General features: G+C 49.5%; 1 protein-coding gene across 1 annotated transcript; it reads right to left on the minus strand.

Annotated features, from left to right (window-relative positions):
- Nucleotides 1–10,737: 10,737 nt before the first annotated feature.
- Nucleotides 10,738–17,469, minus strand: LOC102066083 (retinoic acid-induced protein 3). Its single transcript, XM_005488728.4, has 4 exons — nt 17,154–17,469; nt 13,802–14,757; nt 12,758–12,801; nt 10,738–12,061 (listed from the first exon to the last, which is right to left on the minus strand). The coding sequence occupies exons 2-4, from the start codon at nt 14,724–14,726 to the stop codon at nt 11,969–11,971; spliced, it is 1,062 nt and encodes a 353-aa protein (XP_005488785.1). The 5' UTR covers nt 14,727–14,757; nt 17,154–17,469; the 3' UTR covers nt 10,738–11,968.
- Between the last annotated feature and the right edge of the window lie 634 nt (nt 17,470–18,103).

Genomic DNA, 18,103 nt, shown 5'->3' on the forward strand with positions numbered 1-18,103 from the left:
TCCCTTAACCCCCCTTTCCTTTTTTTCTTTCAGACAGCCTTGGGAAAAAACTTGAAATTGCAGCTGTTATGGCAAATGTGATAGCTATAAGCCAAAGAAGAAGCCTGGCCCAAAGTTGTCACCCCACACCAATTAATTCCATGACTTTAGCAATTCTGATTTTCAAAATGTAGGCCTTTATATCTCTTGGAGCTCCAGGTTTTGCTAGTGGAGTCACAAATATGGTGGAAATCCAGCTGGTGAGATGGCGCTTTGAGAAATAACTGGGTCAAAAGCTGGAACATAACTTGAATTGCCTCTTAGAGGAGCATTTGGGGACTCTATGCTCTTTGTCTTCCTCTCTTGCTATTCTGGTTGCTTTCATCTCGCCCTTGCAGTGCTCAGGCAGGGCTGATGCATTGGTACTGGTGGCTGGGGTGGATGAGCTCTCCTTGGAGGCATCTTTCCTTTTCCACTTAAGGGCTCTGCTGAAAGGCAGCAGGTACAAACATGAAGGCTTTGCTGCTGCCTGCTCCAGGCTTTCCTGTCCACCCTCTGCAGCCTGTAGAGCCTGGCTGCAGGCTGAATGTCCTTCTTGCCTCTAAAGGTGCTCAGTAACAACCTGTAGCAGCCTAAGCCCCAGGAAAGGGTGAAAGGTAGGGCAGGTAAACCAATATCCTGGGAAAACATTTTGCAAAGTTGGAGCAATGATACAGCAGAACAAATTGTGAGGCCTTACAGGCATGGAGAACAGTTTTGTTGGTGAACAGAAGTGGTTTGGCTCACTCACATCAGCACACCTATACTCAGGTGCAGTGGATGCAGCAGCCAGGTGGCGGCTCAGGGTCACTCTGGGTCACATTGCCACTGCACCACTGAGGGCCCTGAGAGGGGACAGGCCACCAGGGAGTGACCCATGGCCTGCAGGAAGGGCAGGAGGGAGAGCTGGGCCTGTCAGCAGGAGGATGTCACCGCATACAACATTGAGCCTCAGAGCTGTGTTTGGGAAGTTAAAGGAGACAATGTAGGAGCAGACTTGGCTGTCCTGTCCCAATCGGGGGGGGGGGGGGGGGGGTGAGATAGTTGCCAAATCCCATTTTTAAACTGAGAGAAGAGAATAAAGCAGACTTCCCAGAACAGTGCAATGGCACAAGACAGCAACCTCACCTGAAAGAGATCCTTCAAATTGTAATGCTTTTCCTTAGAAATCAGCATTTAAAAAACCTTTTAAATGAAGTGCATAATTTTTTATTTAAAAAAAAGTCTTAGAATAGTACACTTTTAATAAAGGGTTTTTTTAAATACGATTTCACAAAAGTCAGTAATATTTTCTGCTTAAAATTACATCCCTCTTACCATTTTACTGAAATCATTAAGTGGTTTCTAGGGCAGCTTACCAATAGCATTAAGGTTCACTTTTCTGTTTCTTGAGGGGTCATGGAGGTCTGCATCAGAGAAATCAAGGGATAGACAAAAATGTCAGAACTGTGCTTTGATGTTTTCCCACCTCTTGCTGAAGCAAAAAAAAATTGCCTGTTAATGTGATAAAAAGGAGTGAGGCTAGCTGGAGATTTATGCCCTCCTGGAGACATAGTGTGTCAGCTCTCCTCCAAGTTCTCTCATGCTATTTCCATGGCAACTCCATATAATGATAACTCCCACAGATTTTCTCCTTTAATCTGCTATTTTGGTCCCAGATAGTGATGGAGTTGAGGCATACATTTCTTTCACACCATTTGATGCCCATCGACAAGCAAAGTAAATAATGTCCTCATTCTTCAGGTCTTTAGGAAGGCACAGTTAGTTCACAGCCCTTTCAGGAATTCACCTGCAGAGCTGGACGGAGCTGAGACAGGAAAAGCAGCGCTACAGATGCTCAGAGGAAGATGCAAAGGATGAATGCTCCCTGTCAGCACAACGTGACAGGATTACATTCCACTCCTGCTCTTCTCCTCCCCTTGGCCAGGGCAGCAGATGGGCACTAGGGAGGAGGCTGTGGTGTAACGGGAGGATGGATGGTTTGGGTGCAGGGAGCTGCATCCCAGCCCCTGTCCAGGGAGACAGGAGGTCATTCTGCCTGACTGGGAGATGCTCCCATTGCCCCTGGTGTCTGCTCATGATTGCAGATCTGGTCCAGCTCATGAGACAAGGACTGGGAGTTTCAGCCAGGCGTAGCTGCAGCCAGAAAAGCCCTTGACCAAGTGCCACTAACCCATGACTTCCTCCCTCTTATGAAATCTCTGCAGCAAGATGCTGCTGGCTGGCTTTGCTCAGCAGAAGTGGCAGGCATGCAGCTTGTTCTGGGAAACTGCACTTGCTTCCCCTAACTGGTAGGGCAGGACAGGCCAAGTATCAGTGCTGGAGGGGAGGGTCCACGGAGATCCTGGGGTCCAGCTGCCAGTGGGAACCTCTGTTCTTGGTTTGCAGTTGAGTGCTAGGGACAACAGGACTGCCTCAATGTGAAGACCTATATCAAACATCCCCTTACTCTGTGCCCTGAGAGCATCCAGATATTTTCACCCTCCTCATTTCTTTCTACAGAGGCTTCCATTTAAGCAGATGAGCAATGCTAGGTGAAAGGACATCCTCCTCCAGGAAGGGATCTGAAACCTTACACTTGATAACAGTGTTCCTTCTGAGTAAGGTGCTGCTCAGAAGAGCTGTCCTATCTGTTTGGGCCCCTCTGTCCTGCAAACCAGATGTTGGTGGGAGCATTTCTCCATTGTAGGGAGGGGAAGGAGGGCACAGTATCATAGCTTGGAAAAGATCCCCGAGATCATCAAGTGCAACCTTCGATTGAATGTCACCATACCCACTAAGCCATACCATTAAATTCCATCTCCACTTGGTTTTCTTAACACTTCCAGGCATGGTGACTCCACCAGTTCCTGTGGTTCGAGTCCTTGGCTGGAAGCAGCCCAGGTGTGACTGTCTTTTCTGAGTGACACAGAGCAGCTCACCTAGGTGTGTGGGTGAGCAATCACCTTAGCATGGTGAAAATTTGACCTTCACCTTCTGCCCTCAATGTGGGAAGTATCATTTCCCCATCATGACAGAAGGATAAACATGTGGATGTCGAAGACCTTCTGAAGGACTCTTAGCAACTCAAAAGACATATCAAAACAAGACAGCAGAATTTCTGAATAGCAGATCTAAGGTCACCAATGCAAACTGGTGACCAGCACCTTGTCCATGCGTGTTGTGATGATCCCATCAAACACAAACAGTTCTCCATTCCCCAGGGTAGGACTGGAGTTGAGACAGTGGGGTAAACACAGTAACAAATTTCTGTTAAGAAGGAGGCCACAAAGACGTGTTTTTTAATTCCTTATGCTTCCAAGCTCATGTTTTTTTTATTTCTTAGGATTATGCTAAGACACATACAGCCATAAAAATGATTCCTTAGGTACTTAGACCTATAGATGTCTCTAAGGAGAGAACTAAAGGCAAAAAAACTTTTGCCATTGATTGTACCTGTAAGAATTTAACATTTTTCCCCAACGTCCTCACTTCAAATGTATCATCATGCTTCTATTAATTTCAGTGTGAGCATTGTATGCACAGTTGGAGGCAGAGCATGCTCCAAAAGCTGACTACATTTGAAGAGTGCACTGTGAAAGAGAAATCAGGCGAGACACTAGCAAAGGTTTCATCTCTGGGATCCTGTAAAGGAGCATGCAGCTTCTTTCAGCATTTCCTCATTCATTCCATAAAGTTGATTCCACTTTTAGAGAGTATTACCAGACGATAAAGACAAATGATATTCAAAAAAAGTAAAAAAACTCCTCATGAAACTTGCATAGAGAGGACTTTCCCCTCCGCCTACCCCTCTTGTCCGAGGATTTGGTAGCCAGAGCCAGGGCTAGACGCCTCAGTAAATCTGGCATTAGAACTACTGCTGTGGGATGAAAAATGTGACCACCACCGGGGAACGAACGACTGATCTGGTGTGAGCTCAGAACGCTTTGAATGGGTCAGAAATGGTTTGTGGTGTGTGTTCGTGCGCCCTGGGGGACTCGGAGGAGCGGAGCCGGTGCCCACGGTGGGTGCCGGTACCGCAGCGCCCCCGCCCGGCTGCTGAGGAGCCGGTATCCCGGTGAAACACACGGATCCCGGCTCCGTGCCCGCACACGGACACGCTTCTGTTCGGCTTTCGGGGAATTCACCAAAGCACAGCGGGCAGTAGGGCCGATGTCCGCCTGGGGCAGCAGCAGGGTCACAGAGAGGGGGGCAGTGGCACTGCAATGCTGCACAAACTGAGTCGACGCCTCTCAGGTCATTTGAAGCAGTGCTACGATTGTCCCACAGTCCTTCCATCAGCCTCTGCTCTGAAGAATTGAGCATGCCTTGGCTCAGCACCCACATCCTTGCATCAGTGAATCCACCTGCTTGTGAGCTGACTTGTGCTTAAGGACTGGGCATTTAATCTTGGCCCTGTCGATGTCTCATCTCACACAAATCATTTGCTGATTTTGACCCAAAAGTCTGGATGTGACAAAGGAGAACCACAGCATAGTCTCTGTACATAGTGCTGATGGTGGTGATGGGTGAGGAGGAGAAAGGACAAAGACCTGATTCTTCTTTGTGTAATAGATTTGTCCACGTTGTTACCAGATACCACAGCTTTAACACTGGTGGTCTCCTGGCTTTCTGACTGGCATAGTCCCACCTAGGTCAGCCCAGAAGCTGGTGGCCTCCATTTGGGAGGCTGCACAGAATGGGGAGCAGAGCTGGTGATCCCTACTCTGCCTGGACAGTCAGTCTGACACAAGCATGCCCACTTGATGCCCACCAAGAAATTGCCCATGTCCTGCAGCCTTGTGAAGCACCAGGAATCTGCAGTGCAGGGTCTGGGTGCTGACTGATCTTCCTTGACCAGACACCTAAGCAAAGATGGGCAGCAGCCTCTCCAGGCAGCCATTTCCCTCCAGCAGCTGAAGTGCAGACAGTCAGGAACGGGCTGGTTGAAATCCAACTACACTGTGCCTGAAATAAAGCGAGTTCAGAGACAAGCTCTTCATGCTGCTGTATAAAACAAGCAGAACATCATAGTGGACAAGCTTCCTTTTTTCAGCTGGAAAGTTATAGTTGCTTGTGGTTTTTTGGGATTGTTTTAAATTGGAGCATGCTGAGTCAAAGAAATCATTTGATGGTGGCAAAATTGCAAATTTTACAGAAGTTCAGTGTAAGGCCATGAAATAATATTATTAAAATATTATTATTAATAATAATAATTATAATAATAATAGTAGTAGTAGTAGTAGTGATGATGATGATGATGATGATGATGATGATGATGATGATGATGATGATGATGATGATGATGATATTAAGAGTTTTAATACCAAAGCAGAGCTGAGGCGCGGGCTGTCCTGCCTGGGCTCGGCTCTTGTCGGAGCCGGGCGCGTTTCCCCGCTCAGGTCCAGCCCCTCCCTCCCGGCCGTTCCGCGGGGCAAGGGCGCCGCCCGGCGGCCGTTGGCGGAATGGCAGCAGCAGGAGCCGCCCGCGGGGTTCCGATCCCACTTCCTTCCTTCCTTCCTTCCTTCCTTCCTTCCTTCCTTCCTTCCTTCCTTCCTTCCTTCCTTCCTTCCTTCCTTCCTTCCTTCATCCTGCCACAGTTAGGGCAGCAGGACAGGCCCACCCACCGTGGGTCGCAGGCGGGTGCTGGGATCACTCTCGGACCCGGCTCACCTCGTTTATGTCGCCCTTGGCACCAGGCTCAAGTGGCTGCGGTAGGGGCAGAGGACGTGACGAACAGCCTGTGAGAGAGGGAGGTTCAGCACTGCTAGAACAGAGTGCCTGCAGGTACAGCCTGCTTTTTGGATTATAGGGGCGCCCTGGGATGATCAAGTGACACTGAGCAGCCCGTTGGTGCTTAACCTCTGAGATTCACGTGTGCCTGATCACTCTGGGAAAACCAGGAAAGAGATGATTTTCAGGAAAACATTGTTTCTTACAGCATTGAGCAAGGAGCAGTAGCAGTGGATATTGAGGTCCTTTTCTGTCCATGATTAGAGATCTCATCAAAAATTTCCAGCATTTCTCTGTACTCAAGCATATGAGTCTCACTACAGACTGTTCTGAAACAGCAGACAGCAATGTATGCTGGAGCCACAGCATTCTATTTCAGCTCTTGACTAATTAGTTGGAGAGCAAGATGCCCATTTTGTAAGGCACAGCCTTTGCTTTCTCCTCAAATGCACCTGTAACCAGTTTGATGGGAGAAACCATTCAGCCAGGCACAGCCCTGGCTGTCTCTGGAGACAGATGCAGGTAAAATCAGCCTGGTCAGACACGAGGGCAGCTCCTGCTCCATGCCTTCAGAATGTCTTGTAGAAAATGGCACTCACATCTAGCAGAGCGCTTCACTCATCACCATAGCAAAAGCAAAGCAAACACCAGTTTCCCTAGAAACTGCTTGTGGCAGTGCATGTTGACTTTAAGGGAGGGAAAGAATCCTAAATAGCAAAGTACTGGGTGAGTGTGCCGCAGGTAGGGAGAGGGGACAAGACGTGTCCCAGGCCCAAAGGAACCAAGGGCTGGAGTGGGGCAGGGACCCCAGCAGAGACTCTGGTGGCCACTGTCCCTCACTGCCAGAGCAGAGTCACAGGCTGCTCGGGGCAGAGGCAGCTGAGTCCCCGTGGCTGGGTGCCCAGAGTGCACAGCTCCACTGAGTGCAGCTGCTCACCAGCCCCAGCCTGGGTGCAGGGACACAGACCTGGTGGCACTCAAAGGCTGGGCTGGCTGCTGCTGAGGCACACCTCCACTTTGCATTCAGGGCCCCAGAAAGCAGGCAAATTTGAGCAGGTGGTCTTGGGTTTCCTTCTCCAGGGCTTCCTTCTAGGAGAGGCAGCTGCCAATGCAGCCCTCAGCTCAGTGGCCTTGGGTGCTATTTCTGGCTCCAGCCAAAAACCACCTGCCTTACAGAGGGAAGCTCAGGACTGTTCAGTCCCTTCTATTTATAACCCACACAAGCTCCTCCAGGGCAAAGGGAGTAGCTGGTGCTGGGGAAAATGACTCTGAAGAAGGCATTGTCCAGCACTGAACACTTATGGCAATGTACACCAACAACATTCCAGGCTGTCTGAGTAAGGCTTGAGTCAGCAAGGTGAGGGAATTGGTTATTCCCTTTTATTTAGTGCTCAGGAGGTTCTATCTGGAGTACTGTGTCCAGTTTGAGTCTCTCCCTGCCACAGAGCTTGATCAAGGGGAACAAGTCTGACAGGGGAGCTGCTGAGACCTTTGGGAGCTGCTTGGACCATGTCAGCAGGGAAAAGACTGAGGGAGCTGTTTAGTCATCGGAGGAAAGGCTAAGGGGGATCCGGAAGCTCTTGTCCATTAACTACATGGGTGCTGTGGAGAAGATGGGACCAGACTCTCCTCAGATGTGCATGGTGAAAGGTCAAAGGATGACAGAGGAGTTGCAAGAAGGGAAATTCTGATTAGACACAGGTTTTTAAAAAAGTCCCAATGAGAGCAGTCAGACACCAGCATAGGGACCCCAAACTCCAAAAAGCTGTGTGATCTCTGCCTTTGGAGACATTCAAAGCTTACCTCAAACTGGTCTTGGAGATGAGCTTTGTTCAGGGCAGAAGCTGGACTGGAGCTCTCCAGAAGTCCCATCTGACCAAAACCTTTGAGTGACTCTGTAGTACCATTAAACCTACTAAAATGTAGGAAAGACCTGGAAACAAGGAAGAACTCTGTGGATTCTCAGAACCACCAGCTCCCTGCATGTTCTGTCAGCTTACACTTTAAAGGGAGCAGAATATTCTGCTTGGGGCAGAATAGAGCAAGAGGCATCCCATGTATTACTCACACACGACTTTCACAATGGCCGCTTTTCGAGCTCTGGTTTGTCTTTAAGGAGCTGCAAAATCGGTCCCTCCCTGGGGAGTGTGTGTGTGTAAGAGCAGAGTGTAAGTAGAAGTGTAGGGTGGGCTGAAAGCTGTCTCTTGCTCCCGAGTGTTGGTGCCCTCTAGGTGCTGCTCACAGGCTGTAGTGCAGCTGCCAGGGATGGCTGAAGGAGGCTGCTCCCCGCTGCTCACTTTGCCTCTGTCAGGGACAGGAAAATGGGAGGCACTGCTCCTCTTCAGCTACCTCTGGTTCGGGCCCAGTGTGATGAGAACACTGCAACCTCCAATGTAAGGTTAGTATGGGAGAAGGTGACTGCTGTAACTGGGCACTGGACACACCCACCTGTGCTGTCAGCCCTGCTGAGACAGTCAGTCACCTTTGGCAAAGGAGCAACACGCACAATTGGACCAAAAGCTGTCACAAGTTGTGGCCCTGTGATTCTGTTCCCTGTGGAGCAGATCTGATTAAAGTGATCACCTGGCCCTGTGAGCCTGGAGAAAGCAGCCCCAGCTGAGGAAGAGGGACTCATGACCCCTGTGCCACAGCAAGGACTACGGGACTCATGGGAAGAGGGTGAATCCCTCCAATAGAAATATCTTGTTTAGGGAGGGTGGCACTGGCACCAGCTGCCAGAAGGGACAGGGAGCACTTGGGAGGTGATCCCCATTCCTCCCCATTCCAAGTTGGGTTCCTCCCCATTCCAAGTTGTGTCCCCACTGGCATGGGTCTGTGCTCCAAGGGTTTGTTGCACCCTCCGTGTTCACTCCTGGCCAGGCACATGGAGCCCTGCAGCCCTGGCAAGGCCATGGGATGGTGACCCTGAAGGTCCTGGGACCAAACAGTGTTTTTGTCCCTCTTTTCTCTTTTCCCATGACACCGCTGACCTGAAGTTCAGCAGTTTAACCTGCCTCCTGATAATCCTGGCTGCTTTCATAACCCAGGTGTGCTCTGTGCCAACCCTTCTCTGGTGTGTACATTTCTGGCTCTCTGGTCTCCTTCAATGGGGAGAGGAGGGACAGGAAAGCAGAGGGCCCTGAAGGCAGAGCACCTGCAAGCACCACCACCAAGGGAGAGGGATAGGGATGAGCCTGACTGGGCTTACAGGCCCCCAGTGAGCAGGTTTGCAGAAGAAACTGCACAAGGATCCTGCCTCAATTCACTCGCTCCTTTTGGGTCTAGTCTGTCTGGCCCAACCAGTTTAGGATTTCCCTGGGCTGTGTGTTTGTGACTAAGTGGCAGCTGGTTTGGTTTAAGCTCAATTACAAGGAGAGAGGAAACGGCTGCTTTTCCAGCAGTCTCTCCTGAGGAGTGAGAAGCCTGCAGCACAGCAGCACCCCTTACCCAGCAGTGCAAAGTTCCACAGAAACTCATGTTTATTTTGGCATCTCAATGAGCTCTCACACAAAGCTGCCTTAGTATCAAACAAGTGCAAAATAACTCTGGGCAGATTAGTATTTGTGTCATTACAGAGGTTTCAAAAGTTGCTCTAAAAGGGACTCTTAAATCCAGGGAAGGAGATTTTCCTTCTCTGCCAAGCAGCATGTACAGTAACAACCAAATAATCAAGAAAATCACCATGCCCTGAATCAATGGAAGTGCATAGGATGCCTCATCCCTCCTAGCTCTGCTGCCTCTGGGGCCAAGGCACATTGGGAAGCACTTTCTGGTCTGTGGCAGTTAGTGAAGGAGTTGGCAAGTGTCTGGGATATGGCAAACACATGGTAAGAGCACACTTCACTCCTGTTTCTCCTGATAGCCTGCTCCTTTGCTCCACCAGACTGCACTGAAGCAGAGGAGCTGCCTCTCTTTCAACACATTTTTGAATCATCCCAGGACATACTACAGTTTACAATGACACCACATCTGCTTGAAAAGCTAATTTCTTGAAAGTTAGGTACTGTTTCAAGCATATCCCTCCTACCTTCAGTCTACAAGTTAACAAGTTTCATCAGGGCTTCACAAACCCTTTTCCCAGCCTGCTCTTCAATGTTATATTGGCATCCTTGAGTTTCTCCCTCATCCTGTGTTACACCTGTAGACTATGTAGGTGGAAGAAAGGAGGGATGGTTAGCATAATTTCCACCTCAAATTTACTAGAAAAAGGCAAGTTATCCTGTGATACATTTCAAAATCAATCCTTAGGAGGGATCTGTCTCATGCCAAGGGATTCAGAAGCCTCAGATGTCCTTGTGCTGCCCTTTAGTGCTGGTGGGCAGAGTGGGGAAGACCCAGGCTGCCTGATTCACTGTGCCTGAGGAAGGGGTTTGCTTGCCAAGCACAAGGGTATGTGGTAGCATAACACACCATGTAGAATCTCATCAGAGAGTATTCTCTAAAAAGGGAAATTACAGCCTCACAGTATCAGGAGGTTTAAAAATTATTATCATCTGCACTGATATGATTTTGCTTTGATATTGTTTCTACTTTCAAACAAAAATATTACATGTATTCAGAAAGACATCTTTTTACAAACTGAATTACACACCTACAAGCTCCTTTCCTATTCTTGATCATGCAAGTAGCCAACAAGAGACAAGTGAATAAATACAGGAGTATTGACACAGCAGACACAGACATGCACAGTGATGAAAAGTTCACATCTTTCCTCTGGCATTTGCTTGCTGTGGCTTGGATTTGTATTTCCTCATTTCTTAAGCACTCCTAACATTAAATCAACTTTATTCAAGAAAAGTAGCATGGAGAAGCTACTAAGCCTTCTTCTGCACCCTCAAGCAGCTGATCTTTGGGCCACAATGACAGCTTCAAAGCAGCACCTCTCTGCCATTTTCCCCCAAGTGCAACCTCCCAGAGCTGGCCCTCTCCAACCCATGGAGAGCTGCTGCTGTCACCCCACCAGCCATGACAGGAATCACACTCCCAAGAAAGAACAGCAGTTTCTCATAGACAGGCCATTTGGGTTTTATTAATTAAACAGTCCATATACAAAGTACTAAATAAATATACAGCTGTGTCAGACGCCAGTGTACCACACACACCCACTTGGAGAGCTCTCTGTAGTTACAGATGAAATACCATGGAAAGCTATTTATCAAATGCAAAGCAGGTTAGAGAATGATTCAACTCTGCAGACTCATTGCTCATCACCAGGGTGCAGTCCACACACCACACACACACACACACTTTTGCTCACTCATGCTGGGAAGAAGGGTGTCTGCCCTCTGTAACCTGGCTGCTTGGGAAATGTTTGTGTAAATGCCACAGACATGCTCAGGAAGAGGCCGAGATCCAGGGCTCACAGGATATCCCACCAGGGTATTGCAAGGAGCCACATGGGAGAGGCTTTGTCTTTGGGGATCCACAGCCTGGAATGGCTGGGGTGGGGAGGGAGAGTCTGCAGGGGACAGGCACCTTGGGGAGCTCAGCTGAGGCACATGGGCGAGAGCCAGAGCTGGAAAGGAAGCTGTTAGAACATGAACTGGAACATGTGTCAGGGTAAATTGGTGTAGATGGTTTTATGCCATTAAGTTTTCTTCCCCAGCTTCAGCATGGCCCCTAGATGATGAGGAAGGTGCTGGAAGCAAATATGAAGATGAAATATGGAGTATTCTATCTCTCTCTCTGTCTGTTCTTCACTGATCTCTGGAGGACAGCCAGGCAGGGCTGGGAGTGGGCACAAAAATAACAGGGGATAGATAAAGTAGTGCCTCAGTAGTGCCTGAGATGTCTGTGTGGGTATACAGGAGGAAGGAATGTGTAGGGCTGATGCTCCTGCTCCTTCCTCTTCTCCCATCAGATGAGGGGTGCAGGCACCCCCTGAGCTGATTAAAGCAGGCCCTGTCTCGGGCAGAGCCAGTCACAGACCCAGCTGATGATCTTCCTGCTTCTCTAGCATTCCTGCTGGAATAGGCCAGAATGCTCTTCCATCAGAAGAGAGAAGCTCCATTCCATGGAGACAGAGTGAACAGGGACAGGATGGCCAGGGCTGTGTCTCAAAGCTGTGTCTGAAGAATAGCAGAGAGCTACAAAGGTGCCTGTGTGGGGGAAAGAGGATCCCTCCCCTTTTTTGCTGGTGTGGGTTGACTCTTCTGCAGGATCATCTCCTTTGTCACCACGTGGCCCATTCCCTGTGCCTCTGCTGAGGCGCACTCAGTCTCTGCTCACTGTGGAGCTGCTACATGGGGCTCTTCCCACCAGTGTAGTCATGGTATGGGCTTGTCCGGGCCTTGGGGCGAGGGATGGAGAAATCACTCTGGGGTTCAATGGCCTGAAAAGGAAGCACAGAAGTCTTTACCTTTGAAAACTGGACAGAAGCAATAAAACAAGGCTTATTAAAAAAAAAAGGAAGGAAGGGAAAAACAGAGCTGAAGGTTTCTTGAGAATGTGACCAATAAGGCTGTGGAAGAGGATCCTGGCAGAACAAATTAGTGATGAAGACAGGTCACCAGAGGACATGTGGGAACATGATGTGAGCTCCTAGACCTGGCTAGGCTGTGGTCTGAAGGAGGACTGCTGCATGGATGGGTGGACATGCAGACTGCCTGCTCTGGATCTGCACTGCAACTTGCACTGTCTGCTGGTGGGAATACATTCAGGGCATGGGCTGAGGAACTAAGCACACTCTCCTACGAAAGGGCACAGTCTACTGTAGGAACTGTGCTTGAAGAGAGGACTTCTTATGTAGTACCAAATCCCAAAGTACTGAAAATCATAACCTCTTTACATTGGGCCCCTCTTGCCTTCCCATGTCCCAGGACATGGCGTAGTTCTTTCTTTCTGTCCAGCCACAGGCACCTCCATGAACATGGCACAGAATTGGCTCCATGCAAAGCTCAGGCCTGCCTTCACAGAGCCTGCTCTAGGCCCATCTGTCTTTGCCCCTTCTCCTTCCCTTCCTTCCCGCACCTGAAGAGTAGTCTGTAGCCTGCCTGTGGTGAAAGGGGTGACAGTGGCATGAACTTACCTTCATCTGAAAGTGAGAAGCGTACGGGGAGTAGTTGATGTTTCCTGTGTCACAAGACAAAGGCAGGGGAGAGTTAGTGCATTAGCATTACACAGGAGCAAAGAAATATCACATCAAGGGACATTCAGAGGATCTGTGGCTACATGAGCAGCTGCTTTTAGACTGGTCTAACTGTGCAGTGTGCAGGCAGGAATGGGCTAAAATCCCTAGGTGGAGGACATGAAATATTTCCTTCTGAAAGCAGGAATGGATGATATTGCAAATAACAGGACACAGGTGGCCTTGGAGTTTAGACACCTCCTGTTGCCTCACAATTACTGTCACCACCACCAGCCAAATCCCTCCCACTTGCATGCACAAGACCCCCTTCAGGGTATTCCCTGAGAGAGCAGAGCCTTTCTTGGCTATTCTCTCACAAACCTGGGGGTCTGACTCCAGGTGGAGGAACCGTGATACCAGGAGCAAATCCACACCCAGAGGAATCACATCTACTACCCACAGGTTTGGGAAACCTCAATTGATAGAAACATTTTGCTTTGTCCAAGTAGGCAAAAGATTGATACAGAAAAGAAAGACCTCCTTGCCTCCTTTTTGAATGATGGATTCATTCTTACATGGATGTAGGAACCTGATCAGAACTGGAATAAATAACCTCCAAGGTATAACCTAGATAGGCCTGAAGAGCTGATACACCACTAAGGGACCAAAAAACCCTCCTGATTTTTAACATGGACTTCCCAGACACAGCAGGGTCATAAAGAGTTATATTTCAGCCCTGACATGCAGCAGGTCTCCTACTCAGTCACCGCTCCTACACATTGCTTTGCATTGGTCCTCACTCATTTCCCTCACGTCTGGAGATTAATTTGCATGGACATTCCCAAAGTTTCATCAGTCTGAAACTTTTTCCTAGCCTCTCATTTAGAATATCATATCATATCATCTTCAAATCTTTTCTTGTAGCTCTCCCACCTCTCTTAGGTCATGAGTGGTGCTTGTGTACTTAGGGTTGGGGGGGCAGTGGAGTCATCCACTTCACCATACCTTGCACAATTTCATCTTGGGTGTAGGCACGGTTGTCCACTCCAGTTGTCTGCTTTATGAACTTGGGTTGGCAGAAGTCATTTTCTGGAGGGTAGTCCTCTAGCTTCACAGGAGCAGTGAGGAAACAAATTTCGGGGACAATATACATTATCAGGAAAATCCAGCCATTGGACACCAGAGCAATGGCCACAACAGGATCATCCCACGTGTATTTTTCTAAAACCGTATTGCCTTTTATGAGCATAGTGATCCACACCACCCAAATGGCAATGGAGAACAGGACAGTGACAAAGATGTGTGCCCCATGCCTCTTCCAGCTTTTATATGGCCCACAGAATGTGAACATGGAAACCAAGAAGGTCAGAGCCATCAGGAAGAGCACGTAGATCAGAAGCATGACAAAGTCCTTGTTGGTACTCTCCCGATCCATTTTCAGGAAGTCTTCTCTCTGGTTTACAAATCTGGTGACCAAGTACTCGATGCTGATCACAACTTGTACCAGGGCAAAGGAAACAAGGAAGAGCAGCAGCACCTGCCAGGAGAAGGGCTTTCTTCCCCTCACTAGTTTGTTGAGGTTGCAGGCATGGGTGAGGAGGCACGAGAAGCAGAGGGCAAAGATGACCCCAAACAGGAAGAAGCGAGTGGGACGAGTCCTGTCATTGAGTTTAATGATGAAGGCAAAAGTGAGGCCGAAAACACCGAGTGTGCCTAAAAGAAAGAAAAAATAGACGGAGATCATGTGCCGCTTGCTGTTGTCTTGCACTTTGCAGATGAGGAAGAAGAGCGAGCAGATGAGGAAAATGGTGATGAGGATGCCTGCTGCTGCCAGCGACTCCAGGACAATCCCCCAGGCCTTCTCTATGTCACAGAGCAGGTGGTAGTCGGCACCGATGTTGCCGCAGCCCGGCGGAGGCGACGTTGTCATCTTCCTGCCTTCTTGAACAACCTCTCCAAAGCTGCAGAAAAAGAGAAAGCACAGGCTGTCAAGTCAACCATCTGGGAACTGTCAGCAGTGGGGAAGGAGAGGCAGGACAGACCTCCATCCCCCTGGGCAAGGACACCACAGTGCTAAGGACATGGGGCAATGGCAGCAGAGTCACCTCAAAGCTTGGCACTGGCTCTCCATCAAGGCAAACCAAGCCCCTCAGGAGGAGGCAATTCACCTTGCATGGCCTCTGCACTGTGCCTGATGTTGTGCAACGTTTTAGGAGTGTGAGGAGTGGGGAGAAGGTGAGGTACTGGAGAGGGCACTTGCACGGTGCCCTGCAGTGCAGAGACTGAGCTGCTTTGTCATTTCTGTGATACAAGAGCGGCTGTAGTCATAATGCAATTTACACTCTTCTGACAAGTTCAAACAACATCAGTACCTTGTACCAGGGAGATTCAGACATGAACAATGCAGAACAGGAAACTCATTGTTCTCTTTTACATTCATTTTCCCCCTTTTACATTCTCTGAGGCACTTTTGGCTTTGGTTTACCATTATGAATGAAGGGGGAACTTTAACACCTTTTGCCTTGCAGATTACTAATCCGGATGCCTTCAGCACAGCCCTTCTCACTCCAAATTCAACAGCAAACACAGGCCACCAACCACCAGCCCTGAACTCGTATCTCTCCTTCCTCACAGCAGTGCAGCAATAAGGAGTGTCTCAAAGACACTCTCCTCCCCAAGACACTGCCTTGCACTGAGGAGAGGCCTGACCTGTCACAGCCAATGCTGCTCATGGTGTGAGAAGTTACCAAGTCACTGCGTGAGGAGTCCACAAGCCAACGATGCCGAGGTCCCTAACACATTCCTGCTGTCCCATCTTAAGGACTTAAGTGCTGCCTGAGCAAGCCTGTCTCCCAGGGGACAGGAGAGCTTAAGCGGCCTGTTTAGGGGAATTAAGTCCCCTACTTTCTTGGGAGCTTGAAGCATGTCCAGAAACCACAGCACGGAGGCCTCTGGCACATCACAGCACCAAGGGAGTTTAGACCCCAGGGGCCAGGTACTGATTTCTAAATACTAAATTCCTCACTTAGGCCAGAATCTCTAAAATCCATCAAAAGAGTTTAGATACAATATCACAATGAAACCTGAGCAACTAGTCCTTAATGGTGACCCACACTGGAAAAGCAGGGGTATCTAATAGAGAGAAAAAAAAAATCAACCTCGCAAAATGTAGACTTTAGTGCTTACTGTGCCATTTGCCTTAATTTTCCTGCTCCAGAACAACATACTGCACTCATGAAGTTGGTTCTCAAACCCTTCCATCAGATTTCAGTGAGTGCAGATTGTGTTTTTAATAAATGGTAAGTTGATCTAACCAAGGGATGAACAAAGGGTGAAAATACCACTGACTCACTCCCAGCCCCACATATGCTTCAATGGACCTGCTTCTAACTGAATTGGAGAAATATTTTTCCAGCTTCTAACCTCACTGCGTAAAAGATGTGCAGCTCTTCAAAAGGCTGGCTACAATGAAACGCAAATTATTCAAATATGCAGGAACTTTGGACTCCCATGGAGATCATGGAATAAGGGGATAACACATGAAGGAGTTTTCACAATCAAAGTGCACAAAATTTTGGAGATTTCTGATCTCTTGCACAGATAGCTGGGTTATCTGGAAAATTGTGAGTAATAAATGTCTGAAAATCTAGAGAGAAAATTCTAAAATTTTATCCACAGACATTTACTGTTGATTAGATTAGGTTATCTGCTCACAGCTGTGGCAGATACAGACCGGTGTTGGCTGTTGAGGCACGTGGAGAGCCCAGAGAACCAGCGTGAGTGACCTGGTGACAGCACGGAGCACACCCATAGCTTTGGGTCCTGCAGTGCTGACTGCAAGCGGCGCTTGCCACAGCCACAGGAACAAATGGGATGGAAATAACCTTCCTGCCTTGGAGAACTGGGCCACTTGCAACCATTTTTACTGCCTTCTCTTCTTTTCCAGGGTAGATGTCCTGCATAGCATGATGAGGCATGAAGAGCCTCTACCCCATCTCCTGGTGATGTTGCTCCCCAGAAGCTAAATCTGCTCATCCAGCAGTGTCTAGGAATTCCAAGGGGCTCTGCAGTCCGTGCAAAGACACCTGTGCTGTGGTAGCTTATACAGCACACCCCAAATCACAGCTCTTGCTTGAGAGAGCAGGAATCTTCTCCCTCCAACTTGACCCTCCTTTTTCATTGGTACTTGTACATAGAACACAGCCATTCACCCATGAATTCCCAGTCGCGTCCCGGGAGCTCTGCCCAGCCGGGAGGCACTCTTGAGGTCCCGCACACACATGCTCCGCACAGCCATCCCAACCCACCTGCGGAATGCAGGCCCAACCGGGATCCTGTAACACACTGCCTGAATTACCTGTCGGGGTCCTGCCTGGAGAAGGCAGCGGGGAGGCTCTGTCCAGGAGAGGCACTTTCCCAGTGCACCAGGAGCCGGGCACCTCCGCTCCGCAGTCCCGGCCGAGCAGCAGCTCCGCGCCCGCCGCTGCGGGAGCTTTAACAGCTGGAGGGCCGGGGAGGTGGGGCCGAGCACGCCTATTCCAGTTCCACCGCCTCGCCTCTCCTCTCCCACAGGACACGGCGGGGAAAATTCGGTGCCAGGAAATGAAGTAAGGCCTCCTGACGTCAGCGGGGCACTCACCCCTAGCCGGGTGGGGATGGAGCGCCGGGACAGCGCGGAGTGCCGCTCGGCCCGGGCCCTGATAAGGTGCTCCCCTGTCTGGCTCCTGGCACCCGTGGGTGGGGACCGCCACTAGGAATAGCAGTGCGTCCCCTCCCTGCTCCCAGCCTTTTGTGTCTTTGTCTGCTTTCCCGACCGATAAACTGCTTGCAAAGCAGGCCGTGAGGAGGCTTGGTGTGTGAGCAATGCCCAGAGCCGGGTGGCAAGCCTGGATCGGAGATGGTTTGTTACTCCGGGCCCTTCTCAACAGGTGCCGCAATGTGTGTGGGGACACGTGTGCTCTGCTTGTCCCTTCCACCCGTGCCATCGAGAGCCACCGGCTCCTTCCCTGGAAGGGGCAGCTTGGCTTTCCTCGGCTCCTTCCCTGGAAGGGGCAGCTTGGCTTTCCTCCGCTCCTTCCCTGGAAGGGGAAGCTTGGCTCCCCTCATGTCTCACTCAGACCAGCCTTCCTCTCTGAAGGTTTGGTTCAGCTCGCCAGCACTGAGTCACTTTGTCCAAATTGCTGGCCCAGGCAATGACAAATTCCCCCTTGCTCTACATTTTATGCCTCTGGCCTGACACACCTATCAGCACAACCCCCTCTAAATCCTCGAGTATATCCAATGTGTTGGTGACTTCATTTGTTGTTT

The sequence above is a fragment of the Zonotrichia albicollis genome, chromosome 4 (genome assembly GCF_047830755.1).
Source record: "Zonotrichia albicollis isolate bZonAlb1 chromosome 4, bZonAlb1.hap1, whole genome shotgun sequence".
Lineage (NCBI taxonomy): Eukaryota > Metazoa > Chordata > Aves > Passeriformes > Passerellidae > Zonotrichia > Zonotrichia albicollis.

Bases quoted from the DNA above. Each gene is read 5' to 3' on its own strand.
- LOC102066083 (XM_005488728.4), bottom strand. From the start codon at position 14,726: ATGACAACGTCGCCTCCGCCGGGCTGCGGCAACATCGGTGCCGACTAC. The intron at 12,802-13,801 runs GTATGGTGAAGT...CTTGTGACACAG, and splicing joins CCAAGATGAAATTGTGCAAG to GAAACATCAACTACTCCCCG. The intron at 12,062-12,757 runs GTAAGTTCATGC...CTTCCTTTTCAG, and splicing joins CTTCTCACTTTCAGATGAAG to GCCATTGAACCCCAGAGTGA.